Source organism: Salarias fasciatus, chromosome 13 (genome assembly GCF_902148845.1).
Source record: "Salarias fasciatus chromosome 13, fSalaFa1.1, whole genome shotgun sequence".
Taxonomy (NCBI): domain Eukaryota; kingdom Metazoa; phylum Chordata; class Actinopteri; order Blenniiformes; family Blenniidae; genus Salarias; species Salarias fasciatus.
In genome coordinates, this window is record NC_043757.1 from 16,870,006 (window position 1) to 16,890,777 (window position 20,772).

General features: G+C 45.1%; 1 protein-coding gene across 4 annotated transcripts in view; it reads left to right on the forward strand.

Moving 5' to 3' along the window:
- Positions 1-1,420: 1,420 nt before the first annotated feature.
- The window catches only part of slit1a (slit homolog 1a (Drosophila)), an 86,688-nt gene continuing 67,336 nt past the window's right edge, over positions 1,421-20,772 (forward strand). For all 4 annotated transcript variants that reach the window (XM_030105883.1, XM_030105885.1, XM_030105884.1 and 1 more), the window contains exons 1-4: positions 1,421-2,071; positions 12,389-12,460; positions 14,697-14,768; positions 16,269-16,340. In XM_030105883.1, the coding sequence (XP_029961743.1) occupies positions 1,863-2,071; positions 12,389-12,460; positions 14,697-14,768; positions 16,269-16,340 (425 nt within the window). In that variant the 5' untranslated portion in view covers positions 1,421-1,862. The remainder of the gene's footprint in view (positions 2,072-12,388; positions 12,461-14,696; positions 14,769-16,268; positions 16,341-20,772) is intronic.

Below are 20,772 nucleotides of genomic sequence, written 5' to 3' on the forward strand. Positions count from 1 at the left end.
TTTAAAATTGGGGTTTGTTTTAATCAGCTGGCTGATTTGCCTTATTAAATAGAGATTGATAGAGAAATTTATACGTAATGACATTAGTTCAGCAAGAAATAGCTCTGCATGAATGACTGGCTGCTTTCTTTTCATCCAAGGCAGCTTTCACCGCGCTTCTTGAATACCATTTCTAGATGTCACCGTTTGCTTTATTGTGCGGATAACTGTAAGTAATGTACTCTGGCCGAGCTCATAAAAATGGGAGCTCCATTTCTCTACCCGCTTCCAGAATACTTATTTGCGATTCTATGGAGTGTGAATCAATATGTATTTGGAAAAGTTTTCTGAAAGCTAGAATTACACTGTCAAGCACAGGCTGGACATTACTCCTGCTAAATGTCACGTTTTGCAAAATAACGTTTATTGGGGATTCCTTTTAAGTTAATAATGACCTGCAGATGCTGCTTATTTAGGTTTCTGTTCCCGTCGGATCCAGTTTGTCTTCATGCTTCTGGCTTTCAGGGAAGGACTGCATGTCAGTGACTCTCCTATAGATCTAAAAAAAAAAAAACATTGTGTACGATCGTGTTTGTAGCCGTTTGTCTTTTCATTTGCATATATTAGACTCTAATCTTAGTTCTTCTGAGCTCATGCTGTGCTTAAAATATAGTGTTGACTTACTTTTTATGGCTGTGGTTTGACTCCCCTGCAGATTCATGATCTGTGGAGGCAAAATGAATGTGTGTGTGTGTGTGTGTGTGTGTGTGTGTGTGTGTGTGTGTGTGTGTGTGTGTGTGTGTGTGTGTGTGTAAGTCCTTTTCACCCACCTATAGCTTCAGTCTGTGTGGCCTCACTTCTTGTTCAGGTTAAGACTCCTGCTTACTGATTATTTATTCTGGTTCTTTTGACTCCCCGGACCAGTGTGTTGATTCCCGTCCTCCCTGGCGGATTGCCCTTCGTTACTTGTATACATTCCCATCGCCCCGTCTCCCCACAGTCTCTCCCTTCGGGCAGTGGTTATGCAGTGTCATGCAGGTTAGGTCCCTCTCTAGGGGTCCGCCTGGAGGCAAACATGAGAGAAAAGAAATGGAGTGAGTGGGGTAAAAACTTAAAAAAAAAAAAAAAAAAAAAAAAAAGGAGAAGAAAGATACTTGTAGTAGATTTGTATTGTGAATAGAGTCAAGGGAATGAAAAGGAGATCTCGGGAATGAGAGTGAGTTCAGGCAGGGTTCTGGGGGGTGTTGTATGAGGAGGGAGAGGAGAGGAGGGGTAGGGGTGGAGTCGGGGGCTCTGCTATTTGTAGATCCTTGTGATGGATGACTGGTGTGTGTGTGTGTGTGTGTTTGTGTGTCTGTGTGTGTGTGTCTGTGTGTGTAGAGAAAGAGAGACTCGCTTTTTTTTTTTTTCTTTCTGCTCTTTCCCTATTCCCTCTCTCTTCAGGCGAGCAGAGCAGAGCGGGACTGAGTGAGAGGAGGACAGAGAGGCAGACGTGTGCACGCCAGAGCACACCAACTCCACAAAGACAAGAGAGGAGTAGAGTTTGCAAAGGAGAACATAAGAGAAGGAAAGCAGCATTTCTTTTTTTTTTTTTTTACCATCAACAAACTGTGGTGGATATCTAACCCTCAACAAAAGAATTCTACAATAACAAAAAGGATTTTTCTTTCTTTTTTTGCTGCACAGCTAAGTGGAACATATTAACATTTGTTTTCGCTCTATATGTCTATTTATATTCTACTGTGTATTTATATGCACCACAAATAAAATCACTCTTGCGGACTTGTGAGTTGTAGCAAGGCTGTTGGAAGAAGAGAGGCAGAAAGAAGGACATAAGGAAGTAAAAGGTTTGTTGAAGAAGCGCAGCTCCCGTGGTGGTGAATATGCCCATAAGAGGAAGCTCTTTTGTGGAAGATATGGGCAGGCTGGCCGGGCAGCCGCTCTGGATGTGGGTGGTGATGCTCTGTGCCCTGCTCACTGGCAGTGCCAGTGCTTGCCCAGCCCTGTGTACCTGCAGCGGCACCACAGTGGACTGCCATGGACTGGGTCTCAAAACCATGCCAAGGAATATCCCCCGCAACACTGAAAGGCTGTGAGTACCATCCCTGCTCTGTACCTCGTGCGGTGAAGTTCCTGACTGCTTCTCTCTCCTCCCTCCACTGTTCCTGCTCAGTTTCTTTGCTTTATTGCAGTGGTGCACATGACTTTGCTCAGAGTAAAACAGAACAATAGCACTGCCTGTAAAGCTCTGCGTGTGTGTGTGTGTGTGTGTGTGTGTGTGTGTGTGTGTGTGTGTGAGAGACAGTGTGTCAGTCAGCCAGTCAGTCACTCACTGGCATTCCAGTCAGGTATAAATAGGCATGAGGGGACTGGAAAGAGCCGGAGCAGATGTGTGTGCATTTCACATGTGTACATAATTTACTTACCTCCTCATTTACACTTGCTCCTTACAGATTTCGATTTTTATCCTGACTCCACATTACCAGAGTCCGGTTTTGCTTCTCTTTTTAAATATTAAAAAAAAGTATTCAAATTTCAAAGTAAAGTTTCACTTAAAGTTTAACAACTAGATTCGCCGCTCAGTTTTAATGAGGAATGTGTTTCGCTCCTATCTGTGCAGCACTGTGCCACTCTTTATCTGTCTCTTCCACTCTCCCCTTTTTCAAGTTTTTCTTTTTTTTTTTTTTTTTTTCGCCACTTCTGGGCCAACGACTCCCCCCCCTCCCCCCACCTCCCCTTCTCATACCCCCCGAACACTCGCTCCACAAATTGTTAAATCATGTAGAAAATTAAGCAAATCTGCGACTTAAGTGAGGATCACGTAGCTGTCTTGTAAAAAGGTGGGAGGATGGGAGGCGGAGAGGGAGAGGTGAGGCAGACGCTGGCTCGCAGAGTGGAGTTTCTCTGTCTTTTCTGACATTCCTTTGAAATATTCATCAGTAAATCAGAAGTGAGGAGTGCAAGGGGAAATAGATTGTTCTATTTCAGCTTTTAGAATACCAGCTCTGAATAAAACATGTGGTGGGAACGGAGGAGAGAAAGCCTGTGTCAGAGGCAGCGTTGGCATAGTGGGAGCAGTGCTGGCTGCATATTTTATGCTTTTCATATTTAATTTCTAAGAACACCTTTTTTTTTTTTTTTTGATTTGGCGGTCTGCATGTTTCCAAGTTGCATGTGTGCACACGCTGGTTTAACAGTGAACCGGGGAGGAAACGTGGTCATTTTGTGGTTTCCTTTTACATGAATGGCCATTCACACTGGAAATATTCCCTGCCCCTCCACTCAAAAGTATTTCTGAGTTAAAAGTTGCTCGTGCATTTGTAGGTCACATCCAGCCGAAGATTTGAACGTTGTGCCGTCGTTGCATCTTTTTTAAAAAACGCTCGGTTCGTCGCATTTTAAACGCGGTGTGTGTAAAGGTCAACGTGTAATTTATTCCTTGGCCATTGCCTTTTTTTTTTCCAGTTAGTGTATGTGCATGTGTCAGTTGTGTGTGTGTTAGGGGGTAGGTCGTGTTAGAAAATACTTCCCAGCTCCCCCTTGAGAGATTTGACTTAACAATAGAGACAATCTTCCTCTGTGGGTCGTTATCGAGGGTGATTCATCAAGGTGCTGGTGCAGATCAGCGCAGCTCGCCCCAGCCCCACACGACGGTCCCACGTGCATCGCTAGATTTATGTGTTTGTGTCTGGAAAATGTGTTTTTATGTGAATGACACTGTGCAACTGCAACTCGGGTCAAAGATGAGTAATGAGGGTGTCAGGTTTTTGTTATAATTTGGTTCCAAAAGTTAATGGCCTCCGTTCTTAACATCAGATGTTAAACAAGTCTCTCCTTTCTGTAGTCATGTTTATAGATGACAACTACTTTTATGGTTCAGTTCAACATCTGGATCGATTGTCGAGAGTGTGTTCAAGAAAACTAAGGATTTCCTGCTCTTTTATGAGAACCCTTTAGGTACTTGATGAAACTTGATATTTTGTGGTTAGCACTCCAGATCCAAAACACAATGCGTCAACTTAGTGGTTTTATAAATATTACTGGTGTAATCATGCACGTTGCCAAAAAGCATGTAGGGCTGATGCTGGAACGGAGAGCAGACGCAGACTGCAGGAAGGAAGCAGCATGCAGCAAAGTGCTTCTGCTCCTTGGTCTCGTTTGTTGAATGTGGATGTTTGTGAATGCATGCATATCTGTGCTCCTCTGGGGTGATGCTTTCACCTGGGGGTGAAAAGGGGGTTTGGTGGTTTTTGGGTGCGTGCGTGCGTGCGTGTGTGTGGAGGCTGATGAGCCAGACAACAGAATCCCATTTGCACTTGTCAGTGTGGTTTTGGATCAGGTCTGACCCCTGCGCTCCTCAGACTGAAGCCTGTAATGAGACTGTGAGCTCCACGTGTTAAAATCACACCCTGCTGCGTACGGCCCGCTGGCCGCTTCCTCCCCCTCGCCTTCCTCCCTCTGAATCCACTCACCCCCGTCGATTCTCTTCCTTCTTATTCCACTTCTCTCTGAGACTTCCAAAAACACAAATCAGAATGGCAATCATATCAATATCAGGCTGCGTTGAGACATATTTAGTATCTGAGTTGCTGAATGAAGTGACGCTTGCAGTAAAGGTTTTCAGTTGGCTTTTGGTTGGATGGGTGTCAAATGGAGCTGCAGCCCTTCTCTCCCCTGTTTTGTCTTCCTAACATCCTGGCAGTGCATGGATGTGAAAGGGAGGAGTTTTGGAGCCTGTGCTCCTTCATCTAATTGCAAAAAAGCTGTTGTACCGATAATGCCGTCTCTGTGCCAGGAAAATACCTTGCACCGAGATTCAGAGGCATGTTGGAGCAGCTCCAGAGCGGAGGAGGTAGAGGCTGCGCACCATATGTGTGTGTGTTGTGTATGCCTGGATGAATCCGATGTTCACTTTTGTTTATTCATAGAGTCGAACATGTGCTTTCAGACGCGTTTTTTTTTTTTCTTTTTTTTTTTTCCATGTGTGCAGTGAAGAACTGGTAATTGATGTCAACATATGTAGGTTAGTAGTGGCTGAAGGTGAGGGGCTCGGTCGTTGTGAGAACCACACTGATGTATTTCGGGGGGCTTGGAGGTGGGAGGTGCACGTTCACGTGCCAGGTAATGCCTGCAGTGTTTTTGGCACCGACGCATAACTGGTACAACAGACAGCTCACCGGCCACCTGATTCATAATTTACCCCGACAAGACTGAACGCAGCCCGCCCCACTACCTGCCAACTCTGGCTACGAGGCTTAAGTGGAGAGAGCAGAATGGGAAAAGACAAAGAAATGTGGTTTAGGGTGGAGCTGGGAAGCTTTAGAGGAGGATGAGAAAAACCCGTCGGCGTTGGGCTTGCACAGTAACTGAAGCAGTGATCGCTAATGAAAGGATTACTGCGCCGAGCTGTGAAGAAAGGTGTAACTCAACCTCAAATCTAATGAATGAATAAACAAGATTAACTGATTTATTATATAGAGGGGCATTGTGGGTCCTGCCCTGGGGCGGCCTGAATTTCATTCACCTACTTTTACAGCCTGGTAATCCTGTGAGGAGTGATAATGCCTGGAATGAAGATCATTCAGAGAATGTTTATGCACAGTGGAGGACTTTGAAATTAGAGGCCTGGGACTCAGTTAGTTCAATTTACTGCCAGCGCACACAGCTGTGGTCCTTTCTCCCACTGTACGTTAATCTCCGACGCTGCTTTTACGGCTTATTGTTCTGTGAGCCGTTTCTCATTATGGCTCGCTGAGGTGCATCATCTACAAGTTCCTTCTCCGGTAGTTTTCATGGCTTGCGTAAATCCTCTATTTGACTTATGCGCTTAGTCACCGGTTTACGTTCAACACCTGTACGGTGTGTTGTTCTTCCAAGCAGAGAAATGGCGAGTTGTTAAGCGTTAAAGCCAGCTGCTGCGTGTCTTTACACACCGTACAAATCTACTACCCCGCTCTCCTGATGAGTACAACTACCCTATAGCGCTGTGTAATTGCACCCAGGAGAGCTACAAAACTACCCTATTAATATGATATGTGTGTCAAAAAGCACTATCTAATTCCACTGCATGCACTTTTTTTTTTTTTTTTTTTTTTTACTCGTGTGTGACATTTGTAGATACAGTAGACGTACATGCATGTGCATATACGAGCGTACGGGCATGATTGCTTTGCACGCCTATCTAAGTATCTCAGCAGACCATGAAAATCGAATTTGGAGAATCCACCTAGATCACCTTTCATCTCTCAGAAGACCCTCTTTGCTTTTAACCCTCCTGGCTAGCCAGAAGAGGCAGGGGTGTGAAGGGGAAGGGGAGGGCGGTGTGTGTGTGTGTGTGTGTTTTGCTCCTGTTTTGCTCTCTTTGTGGAGTCTGAAACCTAAAATACCCGTGTGAGGTCCAGACAAACTTGTGGAGACCAAAATGCTGGACTGCACGATGTTTTGGAGGTCTCAGTCTGGGCTAAGGCTGGGTTTTGGATGATTATGGTTTGGGGTGCACTTCCGATGATAATGTAGGGGTAAGGGGGAACGGAGAACGTCTCATATCATATAGCAGGCCTCATAAATAATGTCGTATGCTGTGTGCGTGTGTGAAAATTTCATCTCAGTGAACACTCTGCTGACACTGTAGATATGCCTTCGTATTCCACATTTCATGCCCGCTGAGGCGCCTCTGTTTGAGGCCGCTCTCACAGCAAATGTGGGCAACTTTCCAGATGTGTTTGAGCATCAGTCTGAGCATTCACCGTGTCCGTGCTCAGTTCGGTGCAGTCTTAGAGATAAGCACTTTAAATTCAGAACGATACAGTTAAAAATCAATGTAAAATAATGGAGTTCCTATTCCATAAATTGCAATTAAACAAATGTTTTGAATTTCAGTTTGATCCTGCACCTTTTTAACTTCCTCAGGCTAGATGAACATTATGTTTGAACAACTCAGCCTGATGTTTTCCACTCTAAAACTATTCCAAAACAATAATTTGCATAGTTTATACTTTTACATTGTAAACACTCAATCATCTTGTTCAACTTGAGTTTTTTTTGTTTTTTTTTTTTGCAGTGTTGGTTCTTACACAGATCAGTTAATTTCTGGAAGGAGCCTGGAGGAATGAGCGTGCAGCTCGGCGGGGGCGACTCTCAAACATTGAACAAATCTTATTCTTGCGGACCAGCAGACAGATTCGAGCACACATGCGGCGTCCATCAACGTTGCCCCATGTCAATGCACATCTGTGAAGCAAACGTCTCGACAGTCTTCTGTTTGGAGTAACTGAAACATAATAGATGTGGCGGAGCAGATGTTATGTCCATACGATACACTCTCTAGTCAAGTACACACTCATATTGCCCAAATGCCTTCATATGGTCCGTATGGGATACAAAGCCACAACAGAACCTCAAAGTCTGTCGCTGAACAAACTGCAGAACTAGTGCAGACCACGAAAGTGTGTGTGTCTGTGTGTGTGTGTGTGTGTGTGTGTGTGTGTGTGTGTGTGTGTGTGTGTGTGTGTTTCAGGCTTCAGAGAACAGATGGTTAATTGATTCACTTCAGCTTTAGAGAGTGTCATAAGTTATCTACGTTTGATCGGAAGCTGTCTTTGTGCTTCCTCCCTCTCATGTGTTTCGCCTGGCTCTTTTTTTCCCCGTCTCCCAGTTTTCCTCACTATATATTTGCTTGCAGCAGCACAAGAGAGATATCTCAAACCGCACCGTCTCCTTGTCAAGGTTGTTGCTGCCGTTGTGTGAACCTGTCAGGGTTGGTGTGATCGCGTGAAGGGAAGGTAAAACCAGCAAAAACACCGACGCACGGGTTTGGTCTGCCGCCTTTTACCTGTAGCTGTTTTGGAAACTGAGCGGATGAAGAAGCTCTTGCACTGGTCAAGGCTCCGAGAGGGAGCTGTGTGTGAGATCTGCTTGATGTTTAACTTTTCCTATCAGTGATCTTGCTCCTGAGGGCTGACTGAGCAAAATGAAAACTGTAAATAGCCCTTGAGGAGCGCAGGAGCTGGGAAAACAGCTTTAGACACACACACACACACACACACACACACACACACACACACACACACACACACACACACACACACACACACACACACACACGCTAATAATGTGCAGTTAAAGACTTCTACTTGTCTAAAAGCCACATTTCAATAGAGGGGGAAGATTTTGTTCAATCTGACCTGTTAGTGTGGACAGAAGACTTCCAGTTGGGTTTAAGAGAGTGTTATTTTGGTCATATTGTTTCTTTTCTTTCTTTCTCTGTTTCTCTGTCTGTCTCTTACTTTTTCGGTCTCTTCATCTTTGAGCAGATCTTTGTGGTGAGCTTAAACGGCGCCGACTCGTTCCATATTCTGCCAGACCAGTCATATGCTGGTCACTTCCTCCTGGTCCTCCTCGCAGTCTGCCAGCCTTCCGGGCCTCATCCTGCTGCCGACGTGGTCCAGACAGCCCGTCAGCTCTTCACACTTCACGGCCGCTCGCAGCACTCCGCCACACTGCTTCACGCCGTCGCTTTTCGACAGCTAACAACGCCGTCAGAGCAGCTCGCTCTTTCCTCCTGTCTCTCTCTCTCTCTGTGACTTTATCGCAGTCTCCACCTGCCTGCTTCACGGCTGTCACATCCATATGCTGCGGAGTCGGCGGGAGGAGGAATGCCTGGCTTCCTCACAGCATCCCAACCTGTTCCCTCCATTCATCGGGGAGAGTGCTGACCGGTCTGGTCAAATAGCATTAGCAGTGTGTGATTGTGGTTAATGAGCGCTCATGTTTTGGGCTCGGCAGCCTCGGTCTTTTGATGATCAGATCGTTTCCACAGAGAGGAGATTGGACGGCCCCGTGATACTGATCCCGCATCAGCTGGCTTCTGTCTTCCCTGCCAGGCGAAAGCTGCTCGGGACAAATGGTCCTGTGGTGCTCACAGCAGCAATGCAGAATGGCTGCACAAACAGAAGCATCATATTAAGTGATATTCTCGAAAATCAAAAGCTTGACACGTCAGTCTCATTTTATGCATCTGACTGAAACATGACAGCAATAGTACAGTCTCAGCTGAAATACACTTGAGTGAAGTTGTCTCCTTCCTTTTGCCTAGTGTTGTCTGAGTTTGGGCTGCAAGCTGTGACTACCCAAACCTTGACAAATGGTTGAATAGATGGATGGATTGATAGATTGTTCTGTGTTTTGAATATTGTGGAAGAAAATGTTTGAAGCCTGTGAATTGTTTGCGTTAGCAGAAGTTTCTCACAGCCTGAGTTAATCATGTGGTGCCAGTTGTTTTCTGGTTGAAAGAATGAGACTAAACGATTAACAATTAAGGGAACCCGCCGTTGTGAGTCAATGTTAACAAAAATATGTTTCCTTCTCAATGTTTCTTTTTCATTTGTAAAAGTTAGATTTGTCCCTTTTTCTTGTTTTCAACCTGTGAGAGTTGTTCCAAAGCATTTACATTCATTTTGCTATTCTTTTTTCTAATGTAATGTTGGTGAAAAACTTTCTTACGGTTGTTTCTCATGGCTTCATGATGTTGTCCGTTTCCAACAAACACATAATCCTGATGTTTATCAGGCACTAGGTGCACATGAGTTCCTAAGTAAGGAATGGAAAATGTGGATCTGTGTGCAGGCCTCGTGGAGACGGCGTGTTTGCGTATTTTCGATCCAGTCTTAGGATTTCATTTGGTGTAACGTTGCACAATTCGAAACAGGTCTGGAACGCGCTCAGCACAGGGACCCCGGCAGCTGGCAGAAATAAACATAATGAGTTTCTCAGCATTGTAGGCGTGCTCCAAGCCCCCTTTGAATTATAGAGATGTAGTGCGGTGGAGTAAAGCTGCCGCGTGTCCACCCGGGGGAAGGTAGACTCGGAATTACTCTCAGGCATCAATCAGCTTGGGACTTTAGGACGGCGAAGGATCACACGGTGATGTCATAAATCCACTCTCTCTAAAGGAAGTGTGTCAGCAGAGGGAATTCTTGCAGAGTTTCCAAAGGATGGAATAGATTTGACCGAAGTAGTCGACGTTTAGAAATCCTTCGCTACAGAAACCCGGAATGATACCTAATAATTTTCAGCAACCAAAGTAAAACTGCTGTACCGTCATGAGAAAAGCAGCACAGGGTCAGTGTTAGGAAACATCTGTCCATGAAAGAAGTTAACGTGCCTGTGCTGCTATACTCCAAAGGCATTTGTGTAACTGTCTTCGATTGGGGAAACAAAGAAAAACAGCAGTGAATGATATTGCAGTTAATAAACAGCAGATTTTTTCCTTCAGCGAATATGCTTTTGGCGCACACCGCTCGCACTGAGATGTAGCACTGCAGTCTGCAGTCTACACTTGATGCATTTTTGTATTAGGACAGTTTCCTTGCTGCTCATTAGGAGCAGAAATGAATGCATATGCGTTTTTGTATGATGACCATCCCAATCATACACAAACCTTTTTCTAGTGCACGTGCTTTGTGTGTGTATCTGATGTATGTGTCCGTGTGTGCGTTCATGTTCCACGTTGGTTGAAATTGACGTCAATACCGGGAACCTTTTATAAACTGAACCAAAATAAGATCTTCCCCAAGTAACTCTCAGGTCAGCACACTCCATCTAATTGGGTAGACATGAAAAGCTGCAACACTCCATATATATAGGTTTTGTTTTCTCAGTCTAAGCTTCAGGATTTGATTTATGAGGTAAACTTTCCTTTGTGTAAAAAACGTGCATGCTCACTTGACGTGTTCTGCAGCTGTCTGTGGCATTTACTGCACATGGCTGTATGCACAAAGTTACACACAATACACACCCTTAAGAAAGATTAGGTATAGTGATAGTACCTGGAAAAGGTTCAAAGGTCCAATTTTCGCTTTCCGAGGTCTTTATAAAATCCTGCACAGTGTATGTTCCAAAAATGCCTTGGTAAAGGTCAAAATATGTCATAAACAGCTATTCTGGCGAGGGGAAACATCATAGGCTGCCGGTGACATTTGAGTGTTGCCTAAATGTCACCGCTTTGCTGAACAGGTGCATGTAATAAGATGACTCTGACACCGGGAGGGAGCAAAATCATTTCAAAATGTTACAAGGAACAGTCGGATTAGTACAACCAGGAGAGCATGCAGAGATTTGACTGTTTATTACGAAAACTGTGGATTGATATTTATTACAGGGAAAAGCAAGACTTCAGTTGTCTGTGTGTGACTCATCTCTTCCCGCAACTTTATGCCACCTCTCTGTTCAGTAACTTCTCTCCTCATCTTCATCCTCCTTCTTTCTCTCTATTAGTGTCTTCTGAGTGTCATCAGCAGTGACCACCCTGAAGATAACAATTGCCTGTGTGGGTGTGTGTGTGTGTGTGTGCGTATCTGCGTAAGCACCTGTAATGAGCCCCACATGTGTGTGTATCGGAGCCCGGTCTAATGAAGGCCGGTCCATTATTTATTTTCCTGTGGCTCTGTCGCTTGGCCTGTCGATGCACCTGTGTACACATACGCACATATACAGCCATGCACACACACACACACACACTCACACACACACACACCCACCCACCATCTGTCTATAATGACCGTTCTCTTTCGTACTGCATAGTGCTACAGTCCCTCGAGTGGTCATTAGACGAGAGAGCAAGAGAGTGACTGAGCGAGAGAGACCAATGCTTTCAGAGATTTTCAGACAGTTTTTTTTTGGGGGGGGGGGGGGGGATTTTACTTTGAGAGGGTCACAGAAGGGTGGACACATTATGCAAAGGAAGTGCATTGGAATGGGAAAACTATGCATATTTTGTTCATATAAGTTCTTTTGCCACCCTGGAAGCAGGTTGCAGGCTTTGCCTGCATTGTTATCTCTCTGTCACGAGAAGTATCTTAGTATCTTTCAATCTGAATCTTCAGTTTTCTGCAGCTACAAAATTCGAAATCGAATCCAGCTGTCAGGGTTCATGAAAGTTATCAAACTCAAATCACTTATGTTGCTGTCAGGCATTAGAATAATCATTGTAATTCCAAATGTACCTTGTTAAATTTTGTCTCTCCCTTCTATTGTAGCAACGGCCTGCTCTCAGCAGGGAGGCAGCTCCTATTATATCCAGAGCACTTAGCTTTCTGGCCTCGTGGCCCGACGCAAATCCCCTTCACTGGCTGCTGCTAATCCCCAGCAGTTGTAGGACGAGGCAGACAGAGAGGGAAGTGGGGCTGGAGTGAGTGTTGTGAGTAGGAAATGAACCGAATGGACAAACAAGCAGCTCGAATGTGAACAAAACTTTTCCAGGTTTTAGTACAAAGAGTTAGATTTAACCTTAAACTGCCCGTTTTAATTGACTCCCATTGAGTTCCATTAAGTGAAATTGGTTTAAATTTGGTTGCAACACCAGCTTTCAAATATATTCACAGTGTGTGTGTTTGCATGTTTCTCTCTTCAGGGAGCTGAATGGGAACAACCTCACACGTGTCACCAAAAGTGACTTTGCCGGACTGAAGTACCTGCGAGTTCTGTAAGTACCTGCATTTGTTTTCATATGTAATCATGAGATGTTCAAGTGCATTAGAATTTATTTATTCGTGCATACCTGAGCGGCATCAAACATGGCGGTTTGCAGTTACGCTGCCCTGCTGCTGGAATTACCATATACCCACTGAAGTGGCAACACATTTGTCAAGAGTCTCCTCCAAAGTACATTAAGCTACTGAATGGCTGCAGCCAGTCATATAATGGACTTCTCTCTCATTGTGTTCTGGCTGGTGGAGTTGCATTTATTGTCCCTGAGACGCACACACACACACACACACACACACACACACGCATGCACACTTGCCCTCTGTTCCCACACATCAGCTTAAAATGTGCACACAGGCAGCCTGTCCAATCGGCTCTCAGCACAGTTAACACATTCAGGTGAAGTCATTGACTCCCTTTCTGGTGAAATTAAACAGCACTTGTGACTTTGGGTAATAAAGTAGTTGTAAAAGCGTCTATATGTGTACATATGCACACACACATTTGCGAGTGGTGCCATAGGTGCTAAAATACAGCTGAAGGGGAAGCCATTTAGACCCCGACATGTTTTAAATGTAACACAAGCTGAGCATAATTCCTACAAACCTGCAAAGCCTGAATACTTCCGAGCCTCGTCACTGCTTGCCCATCCCCCTGTACTTTACTTCTTTTCCTAATTTCCCATTTCGGTCCCGCCACGCTCTACCTACCCCCTCCCCGTCTTCTTATGCCTCCTTTTCTGCACCACCTTCTTCCCCCCACGTCGAGGTTAAATGCCTTCTTGTCGCCAGCTTGTCACTGGCAAGTAAGAAGGAAACAACTCCTTGCAGTGTACTAAAGAAGGAACTTCCCTCCCTGTAAACCCTCCTTTCCTCTCTCTCTGCTATAACCACTTACATGTAACGCACATGCACATACAGTCTGCCTGCCTTTTTTTCTTTTTTTTTTTAATGTCAGCCAACTATATACATAATGCATGATTAACATGACATAGGTGCATTAAATTGCTTGTGTGGGCAACCAGGAAATGTCTCGGTGGGGCAGCAACATTAAGACTAACAGCGGGTCGACCTCTGATCCTGCTGACCTCCGGGCAACCCACAGAAGGAAAGGAACAGGAACAGGGGTTTATCTTTACAGTCAGCTGCCATCTATGCTGTCAGCCTAAAATCAACAGAGCTGATTTACCTCCATTCATTTGGCACTGGGTGCTCAGCTCTGTATGTGTGTGTGTGTGTTTTGGCCAAAACACAACACAATAGTCACTACAAAAATAAAAAAAAAAAAAAAAAGAAAACAGTGAAATATCACAGCAACAGAAGATAATAGGCCTTCAGGCAATCTTCACAAAATGTTTCTCAAATCAAAAGAACTCATCAGGTTTTTTTTTCACTTCCATCTAAATTCATGAGTAAGAGATCTGAGGTGAATTGCACTTTTCTCTCCATGTTTATGGAGTGTGAACAGTGATTAGCATTTATATTCGATGGGGAGGAAGCCCAGACTGCTGAGTTGCAGCGTGCCGCGGCCTCACAGGAGACATCAGAGCTTTCCTTCAACACAGAACAGTTGTGTATGTAATGAAGGAAAGTGCTTGTTGCTCTGAAATCCGCCGCACACTTTTCTCTCCTTTCTGACTTTGTGTTGTTGTAACACTTCCAAAACTATCCATGCCACTTTTTTTTTTGCACATTAGCTCTGGCAGTATAAACGAGGCAAGGCTGCGAGTCTGTTTGGTTTGTGTGCGTGTGCATGTTTGTTTGTGTGACCGATGGCCTTGATGTTACTCGCTGAAGCGCTGATAGTGCTCAGCCGTGATATCCAGCAGACACACACGCACACACAAACACACAGGTCTCGGACTCGTTTGATGATGCCAGTGGTGAAATCCTTGGAGCCCGCCGCACAACTTTCTGACCCCCTGCCTGCTTTTTGCTTGGTCTCCACCCAGCTGCTGCAGCGGTGGACCACACTAGAGCCCAGACCCACACTATTCGAGCCACCTTGGAAACTTTCCTGGCTGCAATCTCAGCTTCCTTTGCCAAGATTCCACACTGTGCCCTCAGTCCACGCCACTGCTCTCTTTGTGCGTCTGGGGCAGAAAAGTGTTGAATACACTGCACCTAGATTCATATACACGCTGCGACACACCTCTTATACCGCGTCTACTGATTCTCTCCAGACGTTTACAAATATCTCGGTCACATATTCTCTCCCTGTGTTTTCCTCTGCAGGCAGCTGATGGAGAATCAGATTACTGTGATCGAGCGTGGGGCTTTCGATGACATGAAGGAGCTGGAGAGACTGTGAGTACCATCCCGAACTGCTCGGCTAAAAACATTTTTATTACTTTTCGAAACTTGAACCTGAGATCAAAATCCCACCCTCTACTCCATCGTTTCCAACGCCGGTATGAGCTGAGGGTAATGACAGTAACAGGAGGAACTGACCGTGAATCAAGCGCGAGGCACTTCCCTGTCGTTCCGCTGTGGTCGGACGGTGCTGAGAGGGTACAAGTAAGGCCTGGGAGGATTTTTTATTAGCTTTGCCTGGCAGGAATGCCCTCAGTGGGATATGTGGGCTGAAAACCACCCCCCGCCTCCACCGCAGACCTTGGCTCATCTGGACAGCACCAGGACTCCTTAACAGCTTGTAAACTGGCTGGGAACGCACCCAGACAAACACAATCAACCACACCTCGACCCACTCATTAGTAAATCAATAGCGCTACCCGCATGGAAACCTGCACAGCAGATGACTTTATGAACACATGCTGTCATGCAGACACGGCGGTTAACTTATAAAAGTCTTTCCCCTTCATCTAAAACCCACATTAACAATCTACATTACCAGACTTAAGGCCGCGCGCGGCTCGTCTTTCCTCCTCCTCTTTCACATTCAACCGATCCCAAACATTGGGTAGACATTTCCATGTGCCAGACCAATGTGGAAATTAAGTGGCTCATTTCTCTAACGTTTCAAAGCCGCTAAACCCACCAGCAGGTACAGTTCGGTGTAAGCGGAGCAACAGCACGCGGTTTAAAATGTCCGTCATGCACTACATCTCCACCTCAGCTGGGCAGTCGCCCCTCTCAGTGTGTACAGCGAGCGGCGCGGATCCCAACATCTGCCCGAATGTGTCTGAAGGCTGGGCAGAGGCCTCCCTTTCAGGTCCGCAGCCTCTCTGTGCCACAGTCGCTGCATTCACTCCCATGTGCCTCCAATGGGCCATTCAGAGAGGAGAGAGTTGTGGTTTCCAACAGATTAGCAACAGTCTGTTCCTCATTGACTTAATTGTTGTATTTGCATAAAGCCTGCCAGTCTTGGATGTTAGTCGTTTGACATGGCGTCTGTTGCCAACCGTTCCTGTCAGTGATTCCTTGGGCTTGCACAGGCTCAGTCCTTCCTCTTAATTTTATTTAAAAACATCTTGTTTTGATCGTTTGCTTTCAGATTAAAATGTGTCCATGTTCGTATAACTATTGGATGTGACCTTTCTGTTTGAATAGAAATGCCTCGATTGTGTTGTTCTGTGAAAGTCGGCACAGCTAAGAACTCCAGTAGACACAACACTGTAATATAACTGTGCAGAGATAATTTACAGCACTGTCTCCGACTAGCAGTTTAATTCCCCCCGAACTTCCAGTTGGATATTTATGTGACATTCAGAGCGCGCTGAAACACAATAGCCTGCGGCTAAGCTGATTCTACAGCAGCTAGAAGAAATTATTCACAGCCCGCACTCTCAAGGACACATGCGTAGACGCACATCTCACTGGTTGATCATACGTTTTTCCCTGCCGCAGGCGGCTGAACCGTAATCAACTGCAGCAGCTTCCTGAGTTACTTTTTCAGAAGAACCCGGCGCTGTCTCGACTGTAAGTACATTCCCTTTATTATTTCAATTGAGCACTTTGTTTCCCTGTCAGCACACTTCCCATCTCTCTTCTTACTGTCTGTATTAAACAAGTGCTCCAGTGCTGTTCGGCGATAGGAGGCTGATGAATGTGGGCTTTTGGTTTAATCTGGTTGAAACACCTTTAAAGAAGGATTTACAATCAGCATATATATGTTGCCTGGATTGGAAATCAAGATTTCTCCAGAGTTATGGTGGAGGTATGTTTGCTCGCATTGCCTGGACACCGTGGTTCCTTGGCAAACAGCTTTTCATGATCTCTGCCCCTGCAGCCTGGAATAACTTGCAGGCTGAACTACGGCTGCAAGAACTGATCCCGATAAGGAAAATTGAAAATGTGGCGATTGGTGCGGACCCTGATTCTATTAGTGTGTAACTGCTTTCCTTCTGAGCCAACTTATGATGATTAGGCTTTTCCTTTGAGAAACTATTGCTTCGTGTTTTATCATGTACTTTCTCAAAATGTCTTCATGTTTGTTGCATGTAATGCAACTTGGTGCCGTCTTGCATTCTCAATGAGACTCACCTGGTTAACTCAAGATCAAAATGTTGGGTTTTATACATCTGAAGCACGGGATGGATTGAACTGGATGTGTGGAAATCCGAACTTGACCTTTCATGTCAAGTCATCGACATTTTCTCTGTGTCGGGCTGGTGACAGGAAGCTGATGTGACAGCGAGACTTGACTTTTGGGACACATTAGACTTTGAACTCCGGTCCAGGTTAAAGGATGTCTGGCTTACTTGATAAGGTCGTCTTATGTCACGTTCCCTTCGCTCACTCTGCTAGTGCACTCAGACTTTGTCGTCACAGTTTTGGTTTTGTTCCTGTTATGGCTAGTCTCACAGAGTGACACACACACACACACACACACACACACACACACACACACACACAGACACACAGCTTTCAACTTTTGCGCCCTCATGCAGCGAGACCATCCCAAAGCAATGCTAAACCTTTATTCCCATCTGTAGCAAGGCTCCGATTTTTCTTTCTTTCTTCAGGATAATCAGTGTCCCCGTTGCTCGCCGATCATTCCAGCTCCCATTATTCCAGTTCAGAGTACCTGGGGCATCTGGGAATAATGAAACAGTGGGACATGGAAAAATCATTTCCCTCTCCTATATCCACATCGTGGTACTACTAACCCGTGATCCCAGCCTCTGCCCTCCATCTGTTTATCTTTTGTTTGATGTTTAACACCATCTTGAATCTATCTGTCACTTCCTCACAACTGTCTCCCCACGTCACCGATCGTTATGCCAGAGCCGGCCTCCGGGGCTTTAAGGGAAAGCCTCATCCTTTCGGGGCTCCAGGCTGACCTCTTTGTGGCTTGGTAACACTGAGCAGCACCGAGTTGTCTGTCTCGCTGGAGCAGACCGAGCAGACCGAGGCCTTCCAGACCAGCGAATGGCCTTGAACAAGCGTGATTAGTCCATCTGGAGCGGCGAGCCCTGCCAACAGCCAGAGGATTGTGCTAACACAGCTCCCCTGTTTCATCCAGTCTAGCTTCATGGTCATTATTCTGAGCCTAACACTGACTTTTCTTTTTTTTTTTTTTTTTTTTTTTTTTAGCCTCGTTTTGGAGAATGAGACCTTGTTTAACATTTCTTAATCGATTTGTTATGTGTCTGCGTATACACTCATTTGTTCTTCCTTCTTGGCAGGAATAAAGAGGAAAACCTTGAAGCTTTTAGGTGTGGCAGACTGCTCATTATTTAAAAGTTAAACAAATGTACAATCCAGAGCCGTGGGATTGATAGTAATGCGAGCTTCGTGGTGCCAGCGGTTGATTGACAGATGCTATTAGCTGAAAGACTTTTTCAAAAAACGAGGGATTTGTATTGAGGGTTTAGGAACGGTAGTGGAAGACAAAGGTTTTTCCTGAGATGTTTCCCCTTTCCTAAGTGCTGCGTCTGGGCCGCGCCGCGGGTTCTGGTTGCAGTCGGATGCGGTTAGGTTACAGTCGTGTCCTGCTCCCGCCAGCAGCTTTTAATGGACTTAAAAGGTCCTCGTCTCCCAGAGGAAGACTTTCGGTGCTATTTTATGTGTGCATTTTTGAGTGTGTGTCTAAGGACAGCTGGGAGAGAAGAGAAAGAGAGAGAGAGAGTCTCTGCAGTTACTTGTTAGTGTCTGTCTTTATGATCTCAGAAAGGTTAACGTGAAAGTCTTCTGCCTTCAGGTGAATCACTTACGTAGATAGTTTCCCACTCTCTTGGAAACCAGATTAATTTCTTCTGTTTTCTGCATTCTTTAATGCGCTTGCTGTCCCTCTTCTATATTCTTACTCTCTTTCCATTTTCTTCTTTGCTCATTCCGTAGAAAAGGGGTTTTTGAAGGAAAGGTAACTGTGTGGTCATAACAGGAAGAGAGGCAGAGGGGACAGAGGAAGAAGAATGCCAGCTCTCGTTAAAGTTTAAAGGAACAACTATCAAGTTAATAAAAGGCCGATGGTTAAATGAGCAGAGGAGTGTTGTTTTGTGGGGAGTTTTAAACACTTGATCCCATGCAGTCATTAAGTTTACAGGGTAATGAGCTTCCACTACAAAGACACGATGAAGAGCCTACACACAGATTTCAAAAAAAAAGAAAAAAAAAAAAAAGTTTGACTGAGACTTGTTAAGAAGAAAATGAGAAATACATCCTTTTAATCTTCACTAAATAATTTTGTTCAAGCTTGGAACAAGTTACTACTTATGCAGTCTCTTTTTATTTATGCTCAGAATAGAGATTTCAGGTTGTGGAGATTCCAGTAATGCTTTCTGTCTAGAGACGCTCTCCCCTCTTATCTTCACCCCCGCTCCTCGGTCTCTTCCCGTGCCTGAGAGATACGAGGGACACTGATGCACGAGGAGCAGTGGAAAGATAATTGGAATTGATTAGAAAGGATTAGAGATTGTTAGAGTTAGTTAAAGCTGCCTGTGAATGATGGCACCAGCCAGAAAAGCAATTGGAGCTGTGTCGTGGAGGTGGAGAGGCGCTATGCAACAACATGAGTCAACAATAACAATGAAGATAGAGTTACATCCATCATGGTTTAAAGACCTGTTGCCCCTATCCTGCCACCCCTCACGTCTCCCTATCCCACTTCCACTGCTCCTCAGATCTCTAATCTACTCATCCGTGTTTGTAATTAGTGTCTTTTCGCAGTGGGAGAGCGGGAGGAAGGAAGGATCGTGGGATGGAGGGAAAACAGAGGAGTAGGTGAGCTTAGTCGGAGGATTGCATAGCAGTTAGCCTGATAGCTGGCCCCGAGGAACAGCATCTGGTTTTTGCTCAGGATGGGGAGGGGGGGGGCTGGCAAACAAATACCGGCCACCGCGCAGGCTTGTTTGAGAAGGGTGTTGCTTTCATCAGTGGTCAGCATCTTGCATGACAAGGCAGCGTGAGGCAGTGGCAAAAACCTACCCCCGGGTATCTCTCTAGGGCGGGAGGATGGAGGGAATGATGCGGTCATAAGTCTGCTATACGGAGGGAGGTGAATAAACTATAGCTAAAGATGAAAAGTGGCACAGCCCATTCGTCTGACAGATCCTTATATGTGTGGTTTTTTTTAAACTACAGTAACAAACAAACCTCTTTCAGTTTCTTGTTAATGGTTACTGACAGTTGTATCAGTGTACACAAGCTCCAAATACACACATTGAAATATTAGCTGGGGCACAGAGACATGCACGCACACACACACGCTCACACACAGAAAAAGAGGGAAATGTAAATAACACTAATTAGGCACAAACACACACTATATAACACTATAATTACATCTCTGTGTGCTAATGTGTGGATGGCATGCACACACAGGGGATTACGCTCTTTATATGGCTTTGGGTGTAGATAAAAGAGACGCTTCAACTATGTGTTGCTGCCGAGCCGCATTTCTGTGTTTGAGTTGGAGAAATGCAGTGTTTTGTGTTTGTTGATCGCTGGATGCTTTGGGAACGGTAGCTCGCTGCGAGAAGAAAGAGTTGTTTGGGGGGAAGGAGGCTGAGAATAAATAATGTGCACTATCATTAAACCTATAAATCATCTCTGTGTCACAGCGTTCCCCACTTGTTTTTCACCTTGTTGTCATTCAATATACAGTATTTTCCCTCCCTTTTCATTTTCCCTCAGAATGATTGGCCTGTAAACTGGCTCTGGTCTTCCAAGAGGTTCTGTGCCACAAAGCAAGCAAATTAACTCTTTTGACTTTTGACTTTGTGTGTATGACTGCATGAAAGACTAATGTGAATGCGCCTTTTCTTTCTCTTTGTGACTGATTTTAAGTGTTTGTCTAATGCGGATCTGTGTGTGAGGCATGCACGCATGTGTGTGTGCATCTGGCAGCCTGTTAATGCTCCAAGCTGGTCTTGTCGTTTCCTTCTTTTTGTCTTTACTGATGAATGAC